Here is a 19266-nt window from a genome sequence, read left to right on the forward strand (position 1 = left end):
GTCATATTGTTATTAAGTGAGATGTACAGTGGAATTTTCCCACTGCATGCTATCAACGATGAAAATGGGCCATGCATTGCTAAAAGTTGAAAACTGTGTTGAGACATTACCTCCCATTTTCCCTGCATTTCTGCAGTCTGTACATCCAAGGAAGCAGAAACAAACAGATGGTCCGCATCAATACACTCTCAAGGGAAAACATCTACACACCAATTAGTCAATTCAAGTGCTGTTTTCAATGACCCAAAGCGGTACAATCAGACTACTTCCCACAACAAGAAACCAAGGAAAATTATAGTAATCTGGCACTAACAATATACCCACTTGAAACCTGGTGGCCACGGTCTCCAGTCCTTCTATCTTCGAGTCCTGCAGGGCAGAGTAGGTGGAAATGGTGCTGAACATTTCCAGGATCTTGTTGAGTCGTCGCTGGAATGTGTCAAACTTCCCAAAAATGTACATCTCACTGAAGTCAAACTGTCTCTCTGAGGGAGTCTGTTCCAGCTTCTCCTTGGTTTTATGGAAATACCGCTGGTACTCCTACAAAGAAACCACATTTGATAAGAACATAAACATAAAAATTAGGAGAAAGAAAGGATTATAAATGACATATTCCAGCAATAAGCAGTATCCTGTACCTGGTTTAGGTGGATGGCAGCTTTGATTTTGTCAGCTACAACTTGCTGAGGCTGGTCCCATATTGAATTAGAGCCATTATTAGTGATGTAGGCCTTGCAGGCTGTGATCATCTGGTTTGTCACCTGTAGATATTGATGAGTATGGTGAAATGAAGATATACGTTTGAATTCTTTGTGGACCCAAAGAACTTTTGAGTGTAAATGTAGCTAAAGTGGCTAAATATTAGTGCACACATTATCATGAGCAAGGACACCAAAAGGTCAAAGAGACATTTTGTTTGAGTGCTGTAATATCGTCCGTGAAACATTTATATTCTGTTCACATTTATTCTTTCATAATTCGAGCCAGTAATTTGTACACTGGGATGTTAGAAATGGAAATGTTCCAAATCCTTTTGTGCATGATTCTTGTTTTTTACTCTGGGTTAATGTAATGCAACAATTTTATTCATCCATAAAAAAATGAAAAAGACAGATCTCGAGGTTCAAAAGAAGACAATACCCAGACTGTAGGCAAACAGCTTTGCTGAATCCCATTGTTGATTACAATATAATCCTCTCTATCACTGTTGCATTGTGTGGAATAGCAGCCACCCTTACCTTAACAAAAAGTGATGTAATCTTTTCTGATGTGTTGTAGTAGCGAGAAATACTGTGAATCATCCTGATGGCATTGATCAGACCTGGGATGGCATCCACCATCGACACCTGGGGTGAAACAGAAATTATGGTTTGTGAGTGTTTGTGCAACTTGTAATTGCATGCACTTGGACACATGGGGCATTGAAACAGTGCAGTACAAACAGTATTTGTGAAACATGCCGTTTTTATAACTTAAGGACAGTTCAACATGGGTACAGTACATTTGGTTTGCTTTTAATACAGTAGACAACACTTCATCTTTAAAGAGATTAAAGCATTTTTCTTACAGGGTCACTGTTGTAGAGAGGGTCACAAAACTTCTCGAGGCTGTAGAGATACTTGACATTGTCTTTGGCCTCGTTGGCTGCATCAGTGATCCTAGTATCCAGTTCCCGCCACGACTAGACAGAACAAACCCTTATTGCATTTAATGTAAGACTGTCTTTAACATTTTACATGAAAGACTTACACCTTGAAGAAAAACAAGAATGAAACACTGACATGATGGACAGAAGAGATTGGCAGAATCAAAATTGTGTCCTACGATGCAGGACATGTGGTACATATAGTCACTAAACCCTAGCAGTAACTGACAGTCAGTTCTGACCTTTATGAGTTTAGATTTGGCCATCAACAGCACACCCAGTACAGCCTTGACATCAGGGCTCTTAAGCTGGTCCAGAAGGTAGTTGAAGCGGGACATTCGTTTCTTCCAGTGGTCCAGCTCAGCCCGAGGGCCAAGGTCATCAGCCTCCTTTCTTAGCTGGTCACTCTCAGCTAGAACCTGGAGAACAGAGGTACTTAATATCTTCTCAATGTTTAAGCATCATTCCTGCGGTTTATCCTACGCTTTCCCTGAATTTCACGTATTCCAGTTGTTCATTTTATTGTGGTAGTTTTGTATCCCTCCCCAATGGACCTTGAATTAATCTGGATCATCAAATGTTTGAGTTGTGAGAAACAACTATAAAAACATTAAGTAAAAAAATGATGTAACAAACTAACATTTTAACATAATAGTGTGTTTGTGTGCTGCCAAAATACATGCATGGATGAACATGCATTTTAAGAATGTGTTGCTCCAGCTTCATGAAATATTTAGCACATATCCAGTCAAATATTTGTTGTACACTTAACCTGTTCAGCTTCACCTGATACATGGCACATTCAAAGACATTTCAAGCAAACTTGGACCTGAGAATAAATTCTGTTTCAAAATCTGTCAACAAGGTACTCTGCACAACATTACCATTTTTGAAAGTTTGGGGGTAACTTCTTACCTGTTCTATCTGTTTGATCCAGACTTTCATGCAGGCCTCTATCTTTTCTGTGGTCTCTGTGCTGTTGGCTGCTGCCATGTAGTCTGATGGGCCTTTCAGCACCCTCAGGTCAAATGTGTCACACTCTTTCAAGGTAACCTAGACGCAAGCCATGAAAAGGTTTATTTTTGATGCGTGGGTCTATAATTTATTTTGTTTGTGGATGTGCCTGTGTGTGCTTACACGAGCTTATGCATAATATTAATTTAAAAGAAGAGGAAGGTTGTCTACAGTTATTTTAGATGCAAGCCTTGTTAGGTTGCGGAGCTCTAAACGTCTTTAAGTGTCGTACTGCTTTAATGAAAAACACTACTGTCATGAAAAAGGTTCACTGATGTCTTTATTTGTCTGTATTAATTCAAATCAGTTTGTAATTTTCTGTGTTTTTGCTAAGCAGCATAGAGATTCTTAAGTTCTGGCATGGATGTGATATTACATTATTAGTGCATAAATATTCAAATTAGCTTTTTCTTAAGTACGGCATTGGTTAAATCACAGGTGTTTCTTCATTTGGGTATTTCATAGCTGTTCTGAAAGAAATTCATTCATTAACAATCAAACGTATCCTTAATGTGTAACAGTATCTGTTTCTTACCTTTTCTTGTAGGCTCTCCTGTGCTCCAGTCAAAACAGACACAAAGCTTTCCAATGACGATATAAAGTCCTGTTTGACAGCCTGGGCCTGGGGACTGGCCAGCTCCCCCCAGCCGTGGTTCATCTTCCTCAGCGTGGGGATGAAGATCTCGGAGAGCAACTGCTCCACACTTTTTAACAGGCCCACCTCTGTTGTGTCCAACATATTGAAATTTACATCCTAGAAAGAGATAAAAGTGCACACATATCCAAACATAAAAAAACACACAAAATAAATGCGACATTTTACTGAATCTAAAAACGTAAGGTTCCAAGTGTAACCCCAGTTCTCTGATAGCACGAATAAGAATGTCACTATGTGTCATCCCCCCGTGTAGCCCTCAGAAGCTCCTATTTCATTACACCAATCATAATTGGCTGGTAGTTTTGATGCTGGTGTCCAGAGGAAGGACATCACCTCATACATAAAGGGAGTCACTGAGTCATTCTAGTAAGTCTACCTCTTCCTTGCCATTGATGAGGAGATTTACTGGACCAATTCCAAATCTTTTGGTAACTGTTACTCATTTAGACACCAAAATTTTTTTAGGACCCAGGTTTAGAAATACCGTAACAAGGAAGAAGTAGACTCATTAGAATGGCTCAGGAATGGTGGGCTGGTGAGATACCTCACTCATACTATCAGAGAAGAAGTTCTCTTTCAAGCATTCACTCGATATCTCACTATGGGGATATACGGACTCCCGTATTGCCAGATAAGCTTAATTCAAAGGCTGACAGCTATTCACTTCTGTGTAGAAGGTCCCTCAAGGGAGACTGCACTCAAAACTTCATGTGTCAGTATTGGTGCAGTAACGTCCAAGGCCAAACTTGTAGCTGAACATATATCCTGGAGAGAAATGCCGTTGAATAGCGCCCAGGACGCTGCCATGTCTCAAATGGAGCTCTTCTGGGCAGACATAGTTTGAGGGCCATCGCTTCCTTCTATTTTTCTTCACATCGTTTCTGCATTGTGGGCACCGCTGATCCAAAGTGGCCCTTGGGATTGACTGGCTCATCCAGGATGTCACGCTTCTCTTTGTCTGACAGACTTGGGAGGTTAAGCTATCTTGCTGTTTCTTGGGTGACCATGACACCCAGAACTATGGTGAAGACACCGGGATATGATTACAACCTGAGTCATTGTTACCTTCGTCGGCAGACCTGGAGCTAAACACCGAGGTATGCAATCGTATCAAGGAGCATTCTGGGCGAAGGCAACAAGAGTTTCTAGAATGACTCAGTGAAGCAGTGTCTGCCCTGTATGTAGGGGGAGGATGTTGTGATTTTTAGTGTAATTACATCCTCATTTTGTATACCATACATTAACCACTCGCACACTATCCACGACAAAGAACAAACTCCATAGAGCAATATATGACATGATCATCATCAAATTTTTCTTTTTTGTTATCATTATTGATTTACTTTATTTAAATTGATAGAAAACAATACTGTGGTATTTTTAGGCTGCTCTCCTGTACAGAAGGTACTCACATAATGGGGATGTATACAAGCTCTCTCTCACACACAAACGCACACATACACACACCAAAGTTGTCCTTCCTCCCTCTCTTGCTGTGAGTGTCTTGTAGCAAGCATGCCTTGTTATCAGTGGTGGTGATTAGCTTTGCTGCTGACAGCAGGTGATCAGCAAGAATCAATAGCCAGAACTGCCCACAGTATCAGAGTGCTATTGCTGAACCCCCTATTGTCTTCACCAGCCCTGGATGAAAAGAAGCTGTCTTAGTTAAAGGAAGCTATTTATCACACGAATGGGCCCACAGAGAAATCACTGCCTAAGTCATTGAAAACTTTCATCTTCTGTTACATTAAAATAATTGAACTGCATAACAGAAGGCCCCACAGTAAAATGTTTCTTTCAACTTAAATTTTTTATTGCATATGGTTTATATTATTCCCACATTTGGCTACTGTGCAGTATGTTTGGATAAAAGTTGACAAGATTGTCCAAAAATTCCCATATCAAAAGGTGTAATGATGGTTCGATTGGTTTCACAGTTTTTATTTTATATCCTTAACCAACCTTTACTCATGCTGAAAGTCATGACTTCATGCTCACATTTCCATTTCCAAAACGGTACAAAGGGACTCACTCTGTGTATGTTCTCAGAGGTGATTGTCTTGGAAGTGTTGGCTCTGGTGAAGAAGACACACACTCCAGTCAGTGCCACATCTCTCCCGTCTGTCACAAACACTTTAGGCTTCTTGCTGCGACCAGGCTGCTGGGCAACAAGCTGGGAGGGCGCAGAGGATGCTGCTGCTGTAACAAAGAATTGGACCCAGAAACAACACAAGGTATCATCACAACTAGCTTGATTTCTCACGGTGATCCTGATACCGGGGAAATTAATTGAATATATATAATTAATAATTAATATAATTGATTTTGGAGACCTTATCAATTACGATTCTGCCGTAACTGCTGTCACAGGGTCAGAACCTCAACTTGATGTGTTGCCAGCAATTAGACATAGTCTACAGATTTCATTCATCAGCATATATTTTCACATGTTACCTGCTTCAATTGGCTCAGTGTCCTGATAATAGAACATGAGGTGTGGAAGACCCTCAGCCACAAAGAATTGCTCCATGCGGTCAATCTGAGAAAGATGAAAAGAAAACTTTCAGCACAGTCAGACATGCACAGTGTAACCATGATCAAACTCTAAACTAATATAATTACAGTAACCTTAACCCAAATAAATTACTCCAAGCCAATCCTTAATCCCCCAAAACTGAAATAACTAAAATAAAATAGATGTGGTATCAATGACAACATAAATTCAGAATGTCTTGCAAATTCTGTTTTAGTTTTAAGGCTGTGGTTTTCTACAAAAAAACTAAAATGTCTGTGTGAACATGTATAAACACAGGGTACCTGATTCCCCTCCAGTGTGGCATCTTCCACATCAGCTTTCTCCAGTCCCAGGCATGAAGCCACAATGCTGAGGACGTAGTCATGTCTTCCATCCAGCTGGGCCCGCTTAGCCTCACGTTCCTCCTTCAGCTTTTGCTAAACAAAATGTATAGACAATTTTAATTAATATTAGGATGGGGTGTCGAGTTACTTTTAAATTGAAGAGAAATTCAACATATATCCATTGGTTTGTGCAGAGTGCAAGAGAACCCCAAAAACTGATTTCTCTATCTCTTATTATTTCTAAATGTAGCACTTGAAGTAGTTCAGCATATTTGATGAAGTTGTCCTTGCACGATTCTTGCAATTTTTGGGTTGTATCCACATGGTTGATTGCACTTATCGTAAGTTACTTTGGATAAAAGCGTAAGCTAAATAAATGTAATGTAAAAAGATGCTTTTTAAAGAAAATTTACATTCTGAATTGCTAAAAATAAAGCTGAATTCAGCTCAAGTGTGGTTCACCAACAATAAAAAAAGAAAACACTCTAAAGAATTGCAATTGTTCCATGAGAGGTGCACATAAGGAATCGAGCAATCACATGACCAAACAGAGCACAAAGCCATTAAACCACATTTCACATACTTGGTGTTGGAAATAACTGTTGGTGTTACACTTTTTCTCGGACATCATGTAAATACAAAGTCCACTCAAAGAGCCATAGTTAGGTACAGTTTCAATGAATGAGCTGCAGAATGTCAAAAAACAGTTAACAAATAATCCTTCGGTATTTCGTATATAGCTCCACACGAGAATGTCCAAAACAGATGTCGGTATTCCCTCAAGATTTTCAAATGTACATCTCCGTTGTCATCCTCGTACTTTTGAGAAGTGCTTTCATTTCTCTCCTATAACTGTCTTAGCACCCATCCAAAGTCCACAAAATTCAGGTTCCTTAGAATAGATTAAACAACAAACGCAGCCAGTTTACAACAGGCCATGGCTTGCATTTAGGATGGTGGGACAGTAACATCAACCACAATAGGTTGCCAGGTTACGCTGCTTAGTAACACAGGAACAAGGTCAGCCAATAAATTACATGAAACCTGGTGTTTCATGGTGTGCCAGCTGCAGGGTGCATGTACATGCTCTCATTTACCCTTCCTTTCGTCTGTCTAGAATTTAAACAGGATGACAGGAATAGTTCTTTCCAGATTAAAATATTTTTTGCATTGATGTCACCATGATCAGACCATCTTTTAAAAGTCCCTCTTCTACAACAAAGCAGGAAACATCCTTCTGTGACTTGCTATGCCAAACATAGAACACTTGGGTGCTAGCTCTTGTATATACCAATCTATTTAGACAATTGTTAACAACTGGATTAAACGTTTAACACTGAGGATGACACATTATGTGATCAGGTGTCTCTCTCATCATGCTCTCCCTCTCTCTCCTCTCTCTTTACCTTGTATAAAACAGTGATTTCACTGTTGTGTAGCCTTATCCTTAAACTAACTGAAACTGACTGCTAAAGTCTGTAGAATCCACTGGAGCACAGGACATGCTGAACATGCAAGTACCCTGGGTGAGTCCCCATGGATTGTATCGGGAATCAGATTGGAGAGAATAGATGTGATAGGATTTGAGGGATAGATCTGATAGAGCCCTGAATAAAGCCTTGAAAAGGAACATAAAGAAGAAAGATGCCAAATCCAAAAGATGGTAAGGATGATTTGACAGACATGAACCACTCGAGGAAAAAAGAGCTGAATACATGGGCAAAAGGGTATACATGGGACGTAGGGAGCTGAGGAAAAGAGTGAAACTGACTGAATCCCATTATACCAGGTCATGATTTGAGGACAAGAAAGGAGAGGAAGAGGCATAGACTTGGATATAAAGAGAGAAGGGACAATTCTATTACAAATCAGAACGGTTAGGAGTCAAGGTATTGATTCTTGTTAGTTAGAGCCTGGGGGGTCGGCCATGTGAAGCCAGAGTGAGGTGGAGCATGCTAACAACCTCACAAGCTGTGTGTGTGTTAACAAGCTAAGTGAGAGCAGTAACACATTAGCCCGTTAGCAGTTTTAACAGAGATCATTGACATTCAAGTTTGTATTATGAAACAAGGCAAATAACATTTTTCTAAAGAACCCAAATAGTGTCCACCTGCAGCGTACCTGCACCACCCACAACATCTGCTGAATTATTAACTCTCTCAAATATCAAGGTAATGTTTGCCAAGCAAACCAACAAACCACTCTCAGAAACAGTGGCTGCAAGTCACAGGTCACTTCAACACATAACAGGATGGTTGCACAACAAAATTGCTGGCTTGAAAGTTACTCTCACTGCACACAGTTCAGTCATTTCACACATGTACATTTTTTTATTGATACTTAACAGACTTTGTATTTGTATCAGAGCTCTGTCATGTTTCACTCCTATAAAGCATATCTTAAATGTGAGAACAGACCTTTTGTAACCACCCATATGGAACATGAACACGGCTCACACATCATTTAAAAAATTCACCCTATCATACGTTGCAAAATACATATTTCAAATAAGTTTAAATAAACCACAACAGCACTCTGACAATGAATCACACCAACCTTGTTAAAGTCTCAGGAGACACACACACACACACACACACACACACACACACACACACACACACACACACACACGCAAACACTCACATCACAGGTCAACCATAAAAAAAGCATGCCAAGCCATCAGTTGCTGGGCGACCAGGCATTTCACACCTTCTCTCTGCTTTTATTCCAAACTGTGTGAACAGCCGTCAACCCAGAGACAAACAATACAGACACAATGCAGTGTAGTGCAGATTATTCACCCAAGCACACTAAGTCACCACTGAATGCAACACACAAGCTCACAAAATACACTAACCAACAATAACAAGCTCCAACAATGACAGACAGGCACACACACACACACACACACAGGCACATTTAGTTATTCCCATAACACAGACACAGAATCCAGCACTGACACATGTAATACGTTACAATGTAAACAGCATTCAGATGCAAACAAAGCCCCGTCCCGAGATAAACTATGGTGAGACTGACAATCCCTAAACAAACTATGTAACAAAACATGTGCAGCAGGGCTATTTGGCAGGAGCATAGTGTGAAAATGTATCTAATATTTAAAAAATCAATTCAAAATGTTTTCAGTTCACTGCCAAACCTCAAATAAACACAGAAAATGATTTACTAAATTTTAATCCAAATCTTCTGGGGAATAGAAATACCACACACTGTCAAAGTCAACAAAGTAGTTTTGCAGCTAGTTTTGTCCATTTAATTTCAAATCACACAGGTGGTAAACGACAGAAGCCTTTCGAGCCAGTACTTGGCATCCTACATGAGAATTCTGTGGGTGGATAAACTAAAGTGGGAGATAACCCTCAAATGACACCACAACAAACACAACAACAGTGCTACATGATTTCCCTTACCTGGATGACCTTGGAAACTGTTTGTTTCCAGAGCTGCTTTCTAAACACCCGCGACATGACAGCTCCTCGCCCATCTGCACTCAAACCCTTCTATATCTTCTCTATAACCTGCTATCACTTTCTCATCTACATGTACTCAGGGGAGCTGTATACTCTCACCCTCGCAGCGATTATCCCTATCAAGTAGTCAGTGGTGACCAGGTGAGCTGAAGCTATGCCTGCTTTATGTTTAATGGTCATTCCTGTGAACAGTGTATGAGTTCTCAGAGCCAACTGTGGTCAGGATAGACATGATGCCCTATTAAGTGTTCAAACAAAAACTGAAAGATATGGGCAGTTTGTGAGGTATATGCACTGGTGCATCACATGCTTGTGAATTAACACATACACAGTTGAATACACACAGAAACACGTGAAGAAAGCAACAGTGGCAGCTCTGTATGCAAACCCTTTGCAGACACACAATGGGCACAGATGTCAGGTATCACTGCTCTCACAGGATAGAGTAGCAAGCCAGAACATAGCTGTCAATTTTCAGTGGAAGTGAAAAACTATGGACGCCCACTTTGTCACCCGATCACAATCTAGATAAATGTTCATTAAAGATCAGTAGCTGTGAACTAAACTGTAATAGTCAAAATGCAGGCACATTTCACACATTTCCATTGATCTGATCTACAAAACCAAGTCATAGAATTGTCTAACCTAAAGACCATAACAACAACAACATGTCTGTTTATTCAATAATATTGAGCTCGTTTTTCCATTTTAAAACAATAGTAGCAAAAATCCAAAATTCATTCACATTCAGTTCTCTCGTGACAAAGCTGTGATTCAATCTACAGTATTTTTTGTGAATGATTGAGAAACTTGGTCCTTATTTTAAGCACTTAAGTGAGTAAGTACTTGCAGTCATTTTCAAAACATTTAGATCTGCATTAGCAGCAGTCTCACAGCTCTTCTAATTTTTGTCTTCTGTATTTTCTGACATTTGATGGTACAGTATGACAAGAGCAAACCCCCCCCCCCCAAATTCCAGAAAAGCAGGAAAACACTGATCTGACCTCACCTTGTCATCTCTACCTATTATTTAGCACACAAATTCTCGAATCTGTAATTGTCAGTTTATTGTGTGTTAAATTCTGTTTGGATGATAACAGAAATGTTAAAATACAAATTAAATCATATCATGACTTACATTTTAACTGTCTAAGAATTTGATGAATACAAAATACAGAAAGCAGGTCTGATGTTATTTTTATAAAAGAACTTGCACTTTAATTTATCTATATAAACATATAACAGATATTTCAAATCACTTTTCTTTAGTAGTCTATTGCACAAAGTACATTCAGGAAAAAGTTCTTCACTGGCTGCCGTATCTTTCTCTGATAAATAGTAGACTGAGGCTGTTGTCAGATAAAATCAGCTGTTATTCCTTCATGTGAGAAGTCTGCATAACCTGCAGCACACTAAAACATTTTCAAATAGGCTTTCATACATAAATAAAACCTGTTTCTCTAAGCTTTTCCCTCGCCCTCTAGACCTTTTCCACCAGCCACAGTTTGATACAAACAGATCAGCTGTTTACTGAATCCTAACACATTAATGATGAATTGCATTTGGCCTAAGTAGATAGCCACGAAGCCAAGTAACTTCAGAGCTCTTGGGTCACCTTACCTTGTTTTGATAGTCTGGTTTAAAATGCAGCATCGTCGTCTGCCTTTCAGTCTGACACTTCTTTTGAGGTCATTCCACCCTCTTAATTGGCTTTGCTTTTCATGACATTAGAGAATTACAGCTTCCAACAAAGAAGTCAAGACGGAGAACAAGTGGCTTTGCTGCAGTATGTGAGCAATCAGCCTTCTTATTTGCCATGTGAGAAAGGTTACTGCCCTGAAATTATGAGAGTGTTGCTCCTAAAAGGGGACCGCAAGCTAGATAATGCGGTGTTGGATGACCATCTGTCTGCAAAGTAATTATCAAGGCTGCTCTCACCTTACAAGTCTAATACAACAATGGGATGGAGAGACGGGGATGCGGGTGATGGGGGGTGGTGGAAAGGTTGTTGATAAATTGGAATACAGTGCTGGCAGGTAACATTAAACACACACACACACACACACACACACACACACACACACACACACACACACACAAATGAACAGATAAAACATATAGTGTCTCAGTGTAGTATGAATTTTAAAAATGTAACCATATAACATGACATTAAAGGTCACCAGGTTTCACAAACTAAACACTCCCTTGGATACTGTATGCATTACCATTGTATGCTAACTGTGAATGTGGTAACAGAATAAAATGATGACATTTGCAGGGGTGGAATGTAACTAAGTACATTTACTCAAGTACAATTTGAGGTATTTTACTTGAGTATTTTCTTTTCACTTTACTAGTTACTTTGCAGATTAAGATTTTTACATACAAAACATATGAGTTTGTGATGATTTGTTAAATGTTGATGAAATGTTATAAATGAAACTAACAATTGCCGGAAAATTGTTAACTATTCTGAAAATAGTTTAAGTCATTGTTTATGTAAAAATGGCAAACATTTCATGGTTCCAGCTTCTCTAATGTAAGGATTTACTTATTTTAACTACTTTTTCCTTTTATATTTTGGCTATTGGTTGGACAAAACAAACATTGTGAAAGTGTCACTATTTTCTGAAATTTTACAAACCAAACAATCATTATTGATTACTCGAGAAAATATACTCAAGTAATTAGTTGCAGCCCTATATAAAATAGTTAAACATTAGCTCCACCTTAACCAGCTACAACAGTGAAATGCTGTTCAGACATTAATGCTTCAGTAATGATAATCTAATGATATAAAAGCACAATGTAACATGTCATAACCTAGTTTCTCCTCACTTTTTGTCTAAAAATAATTTTGTAATATGAAAAAAAAAAAAAGAAATTAAAACAAGAATAAAGTAAGACTTGGCTTCATGCATATTGCAAAAATAGTTAATGGGTGTAATGAAAAATAATCATTGGTTGCAGCTCCAGTGGGGAGGCCCCAATCATTCACCCAATGATCACACACACACACACACACACACACACACACACACACACCTCCCACCAATTAATATCAGATTCCATTAGCTTTTAATGTGGCGTCCAGCAGATGAGAAGCACAGCTCTCTTCGCAAGGATTCGACTGACGGTTTGATATTGAAGAAATGATTGTGAAGCTTTGCATTTAAAAGCAGTTGGGCCATCAATTTTTCATGATGCCATGACTGATTTTTCTAAGTTGAAGCTACCATGAAACAGGAGAGTGACTGTAAATTATAAATGAGGGGATGGTGAGATCTGAAAGAGAAAGACATGGAGTGTCCAAGACAGAGAAAGGTCCACTGTTCTCCAAGAGGACAGCGAGCTAAACAAATCTGTTTTATAACTACACCTGGTTGTAGCACATCATGTCTCAGCAGCCAAGACAGCTCTTAGGTCTGGCATTTTGACTTTCACTGTTTCTCCTTTAATGGACTTTGCTGTCTATTTGGTTCAAACCTTCTGGGAGCAATTACTAAATGAAATCTAATAAATGATCATAGTTTTATATTGCCTTTATTGACTGAGTTTATTTTACTTTATCTAAATCTACACTAAAACAAAATGGACATAAGGAGGACAAGCAGTTATGGTAGCTGATCCACAAAGTGCAGGATCGGCTGTGCTAATCTGGATCCATCCCATATGGAAAGTAGTTGACACCAAGTCTTCTCTTGTCAGCTCACATGTCATCAAAAGCAGGCCTGTGCATACTGTATTCATCACAGAAGAGGAGACACATCTCCAGGTACAAAATGCCACCAGTTTCTGTAAAACACTAAACTTTCACACCAAGCACAGCTGACTTTCCACCAGGGGCGCTTTGAGACGTTGACCTTTTCACACCGACAACTGACTGTTCAGTGAAAGAATGTCATTGATTATTTGTCCAGATAGTGATAGACCAGGATTATATATTTATTTATGTTTTCTTTAGACAATTCACATTCACCTTTAATACTAACGGCTTAAAAGAATGCATAAATAAGAAGGAGGTGTTTACTCAACCACAAGTTGTCGCCATATCACTTGTCATAGTAAAATTAACTGCATGAGCACCTTGAAGAAATTTTTTTCTCTTTCATTTTGGGCAGTATTAAAATGAGTGTGGAAAAACATTTGTCATTTGCCACATATGTAGTCAATGGAGCAGATCCACAGAGTCAGACAGTGGCTTCTAGTTACTGCAGAGTTGTTGTATATCACAGTAGCCTATATAGTGCAGTATTTATCAATTAAACCAAGGAATATGTCTTTATAATCTGTGTGAAAGGATGGACAAAATGTTAAAAAAGAGAAGAAGCATAAATTGCATAACTCACAAACAAAACAAATAAATAACACCTTTTTTGCAGTTACTTCTGTTTTATCCTGACCTTTATGGAGGTGGAATTGGTTTATTTCTTGGTTTTAACCCTGTAATAGCCTGCCACAGATAAAAACCTGATAACCTGATCCTGATAACAGTGACTACTTTGATTATGACACAGAGCGCTGGATGTAAAACACAACTTTGTGGATTATCCAGCCTTCTGACGCTCATCTAACATTACTGCAGTTATACACTACCATCTAGTGGACTGAGGCTCATAATACAACCAGCACATGGTACAGTAGGTTGTGCTACAGCTATTTTTGATTACAGCCGAGAGCCGAGTGAGTTTAATAGTGTAGTGGTTCTCGGAGCAATAATCAAAAGGGCTTGGGGGGTTCTTAAGTTGAATATGAAGTGCAGATTAATTTCATCACTCTCTTTTTCACATGAGAAGGCATTTCTGATGTAAGGTTTCACTCACAACTCATATTATCGTACTGAGTTAACTAAACCTAGCTGTGCTAAATAACTACCTGTGGTAATTGATCTGCGGCCAATGTTAGATAAACAAACAAATTAATTGAAAAATATTTAGAACCTCTTGTGCAGCCCAGTGATAGACGAAAGCATGCCATTTGGATCACTTGAGAAGAAAACCCACCTGGTCTTTAAATATGTCTGTAACTTGTGATTCATTGCATTCAAAGTTTTGTGTTTTGTGCAAAGGCTTGTTTTGAGATGCACAAAGATAAAATGTAAAAATCTGATTGGGTAGAGACATATGTGACCTTTTACATTACAATTTGACAAAATACTAAAATAATTGATTGTTTTAGATGATCATTATCAAACAAGACAAAAAGTATACCTGCCAGAACAGAGAAAGGAAGATCTGCATTTGCATGTATGACTTCATATGTGCCATCTGAATGAAAACAAAACTGTTTAAATTAAGTTGGGCAACTGTGCACACCTATATTATCAAAACATTCCTAACCCAGTGATATTAGTGATATTTTACAGATATCAAAACAATCATAATCACAGTCACAGTATACCGATATGAGGATTCTTTACACAGTCCTATTAAGAACCGAACCAAAGAATAATATTAAACCACAATATTAAGAACATAAAAGAAGAAAAGTCCCCACAGATAGACCTACATTTAAGTGTTACGCTGTCGTGATTATCTCTCATCTGTTGTAAGCATTTGGGTTCAAACCTGCATCTCTTTGAGTGACTCCGCTGGGGCAGAAGGCTGGGTGGGTCTGTTCCTGTAGCTGACTTTGGCGAGCCGAGAGCTGAAGGACATGGCTCAAACGTTCCTTCACAGAAATGCCTCCTCTACAGCCAGGCTTTAGATCCGCAGCTCCATCCGTGTCAAGTAAGCAGTTTTTCTCCGTTGTTTATTTCCGCTACAGTTTTCTGAGATTTGTCTTCGCGGTTGGAGCACCTAGCCATCCACAAAACACGTGATTGTGTGTGTTGTTGGTGGTTTCCAAGGTAACGAGGCATTTGTGGAAGGGGCAAAGGGGTGGTGGGCTGGTCCCGAAAGAAATGTAGATCAAGGTAATAGGCAGATGCCAGTCACCTAGTCTTTCAAATGTCATTGTATAAGCCTAATTGTTGGAGGTAAGTCGTTCCAGTATCGAAACTTTAAACCCCCATTTGTTTTTACCTATGTTTTTGTATGTTAAGAGTTAAGTTAGTTACTCCAAGAGAGGACGGAAGCATATTGTCCTAAGATTTCCGCTTTACTTTAAACCCATCGCCATGAGCAGCTAGAAGCGTTAGCAAACAGCTAACTAACAGATAGCTGGCCTGCCAGGTGTTCCTGCTGACTGCTCAGCTGCGTCACTCAGACTAAAGATGTCACGTGCCTAAAGTGTGTAAAGTAAAACGTCAATCTAATTATACAGATACGTGTACTTATTTACTTATTTCAAATTCTTCAACTGTGCTCCTTGTTTGATTATTCAGGCCTGTATATCATTGGAATAAAGGACGCAAACTGAAGTCAATGTTGTGTTGCACATCACTGTGCAAAGTTTGCAGACCTTCTCAGAGCAATTAGTGAAGGCTACCCCTAGATGGCAGCAGTGCACTGTCCCCAGTTAAAAGGACTGAGCTGCAGCTGTCAGGGAGAACTGGGTTAGATTTGTGGGGCAAATGACCTCATACTGTAGCATCATCTTCATCACTAGGAGATGAAGAGAGAATTAAATAATCCCTCTCACTCGTCGTCATTTTCTCCCTCTTATCCACTCTGACCACGATTGGTCATTACTGGCAAAAGAAATATTACTGAACAGCTTGCAATCATACAGTGGGTCATAACTGTTAGGAAACTAAATAATGCAACACCACAACTCAGTGACCTCATGGGAATATTAAACTCGCGTTTCCGCAAGAATTCAGCTACACGGGCCTATTTAATAGGCTAAATATGAGAAGGACTGCCACACTACTACTACTACACGTGTAAGAAAAAAGCAGGGACCTCCATGATGTTTGTCGTTAAGACATCTCCCATAACATCTGGGCTTGAGCTATTAAGGCATAACATCGTGAAGAATGACTCCCACGCAGCCCGCATCAGCACCGCAGTGAGTGACGCTGGGGGCTGCTGATGTGCTGTGGCGCACACTAAATTTGGGTGGCGCACAATGCACCAAAACCCCCCGAAACGGAATCCCAGGATATCCCACCCCCCACCTACCACTCGAAACGGAATAGCCCTCCTCCCTCAGTCCTCCTCCCCTCCTCTTTTACCTCCGCCTTCTCTCACTATCACCCCCCTTCCCCCTCCTCCTCTCCCTCACGTCCCAACTCGGGAGCGCCGCCGATCGGTCGCCAGGATTTTCCCTTCTCGGCCAAAATGGAGGAGGAGGTCTCTCGCTTAATGAAGGGAGCACAGATTGTGTGACCGGATCTGCTTCAATGAAAGGCGTTAGGATCCGCTTTTGCTGATAAATAATTGTTGCAACAATAAAACACCCTTTGAGGATATCTTGCGCTATTTCCGCACAAGCGACCACAGCCATGAGCGCAGGAGAGGGACTAGATGAGGCTGCGAAGGACGCGGCAGACATAGCGGCGTTTTTCAAATCCGGTAAGTCGGGAAGGGGCGAGTCCGGCTCTGGGAGAGCTACAGTAGAGCTGTCGGTGTGATCCCTGGTGGTCTGCCACATTATTGCCAAAAATGACAAAAAACACACACGGCTTTCATGGGCGAGATGCGTAGTCTACTGCGCGTCCGACGTGCTGGAGAGATGCGCACAGCTTGTAGTTTTTTAACCACATTTTAGTCCACTGACATGTCATTCCACAGCCTTAGATGACAACACCTCCAATAACACCTCCTGAAATATGTGCTTTTGATTATTAGGCAGTGACCCCATTTTGGGTTGGACCAAGCAGGCTACAAGGTGTGGATGGTTACAGCTCGACCACAGTCTCTTTGGGCTGTAGGAGTATTTCGACATTACAGGCTGTATCCATCACGAACCCCTTGGATGTGGGTCGAACATTTTTTCACTTAATTTTTTTGTCTTCAGACGCGTGAAGATTGAACGGTCTTGCAAGCGAACGTGTGATCGTGCATCACTCTTAATCCAGGTCTCTCAGATCTGAAGCACGGATAGAGGCTAGGCCATGGACGCATGTATGGGCAATAGGTTGCACTCTACGCGCTGGGCCTGTCTGATATGATGGCATCAACCTATCAAATAAGGATAGGCCTGCCTACCTTATCACTCTGCATCCAAAACATAAACACCTTTTATAGATGGCAGGGGGCTGCACTGTCAGCTAAATAATAACACAGGGGCACTTTACTATGCACTTTGTTGTGGTAGTGCTTGTGAGAAACATTATTATCTGAGGTATACTTGTAGGTGCCAGGTGTAATTTACATTTAGTGGGCATTCTTACGCTAGTTGAAATGATTCGGTATAGTCACATACTGACTTTGTAATATTATAGTGTATATGCCATTCCTATAGGAAGGTATGTTTTTGCCGTGCTATTGGTATATCTTCCGAAGGTATATCCCAACGTGTTTCTTCATAGACATGAGCTTTATTTTGGCTTTTTAAACCTATAAAACAGGCATTTCTATTTATATCTATATTCTAGCTGCCCCCCTCTTGAATATTATCCCGCAATCAAGCCTCCATTTGCTCTAACTTTATAAAATATGTCTTTAACCCAATCTGACACAGGCATTAGAAGGCCATGGAATGCTATTACAGCTTTTGGAAGGAACACGTTAAAGCAGAGGTCCAGTGTTGGGAAAGGTGTCGCCACCATTACAGCGGGACCACCTCTGATACACACCAGAAGAAGCAGCTGTCTCTCTCTCTCTCTCAGCTGTTTCTCTATGTGACACCTGGTGCCTTGGGGTCTGCTGTTAACCATCTCCACAGATTGCACACATGCAGGAACACACACACGTAAACACACGCACACACAGACAGCATTCGCACACGTCCACCTAAGTGCATATGAATCAATAAAGGCAGCAGACGTGCTTGCATGTGCGTGCACACACAAATATACTTCATACTTTTTTTAACAGTGTATAAAGCACATACTTTCTCCTAGAAATTGCCTCTGCCAGTCAGACGGTTAGGAATGTTGTCAAAATGGATTGTATTCAAATGCTACAGTCTCTCTTACGGTTGGTTGGATGCCTGCCAATGTATTTTCCTATAGCTGTGTTGTATCAGGCTGGAAAGTTGGCTCACGGTGAAGTTGGACTGCTTGGATGTTTATATAGCAGCAAATGCAGTTCATACAGTATTCATGATGGAGACAGAAATAGGTTATGGCCTCAGGAAACTTTTATAAGAGACTATTATGAAGAGAAAGTATGGAGAAAAAAAAAAGTTTCTGGGCTGTTAAAAGGGAGAATAGCACTAAATGCTGAGTGAATGTCAAATAGCTGCATTTCTGTTGTTGAGATTAGAGCTGATTGTTTACAAAGTTCCGAGTTATCTTGTTGAATGTGTTATCTTTCATGCAACTGTAATGGCACACAAAGATGGACATATTGGAAAGATGAAGGAAATACAAATCAATACATGTCAATGACTTCATTCATTCACTGCGATTTATGTGCTTTTAATGGGACTATACCCCTCGTCGTCATTCATTTAGCAAACTTTATTATTTCCATTATGTCCATTTATTTATAATCTCATTCAGTTTATCAATCTAACATGGAAAACGTCTGTCATTTATTTCTTTACTT

The 19266-nt window shown here is 40.0% G+C and overlaps 1 protein-coding gene across 5 annotated transcripts in view; it reads right to left on the reverse strand.

The window, feature by feature from the left end:
* Positions 1-15324, reverse strand: part of dnah5 (dynein, axonemal, heavy chain 5) — an 88816-nt gene extending 73492 nt beyond the window's left edge. For 2 of the 5 annotated variants that reach the window (XM_070911249.1, XM_070911246.1), the window contains exons 1-12: positions 15235-15324; positions 6135-6269; positions 5772-5856; positions 5350-5516; positions 3195-3413; positions 2561-2698; positions 1888-2064; positions 1568-1681; positions 1239-1346; positions 639-761; positions 325-540; positions 111-137 (exon numbers count right to left, since the gene is read on the reverse strand). In XM_070911249.1, coding sequence (XP_070767350.1) covers positions 111-137; positions 325-540; positions 639-761; positions 1239-1346; positions 1568-1681; positions 1888-2064; positions 2561-2698; positions 3195-3413; positions 5350-5516; positions 5772-5856; positions 6135-6269; positions 15235-15324 — 1599 coding nt within the window. Of the gene's footprint in view, positions 1-110; positions 138-324; positions 541-638; positions 762-1238; positions 1347-1567; positions 1682-1887; positions 2065-2560; positions 2699-3194; positions 3414-5349; positions 5517-5771; positions 5857-6134; positions 6270-9607; positions 9665-15234 lie in introns of those variants that run through there. The other 3 variants (XM_070911247.1, XM_070911248.1, XM_070911250.1) reach the window with 3 other exon arrangements.
* Between the last annotated feature and the right edge of the window lie 3942 nt (positions 15325-19266).

The sequence above is a fragment of the Enoplosus armatus genome, chromosome 9, assembly GCF_043641665.1.
Source record: "Enoplosus armatus isolate fEnoArm2 chromosome 9, fEnoArm2.hap1, whole genome shotgun sequence".
In the NCBI taxonomy this organism is placed as follows: domain Eukaryota; kingdom Metazoa; phylum Chordata; class Actinopteri; order Centrarchiformes; family Enoplosidae; genus Enoplosus; species Enoplosus armatus.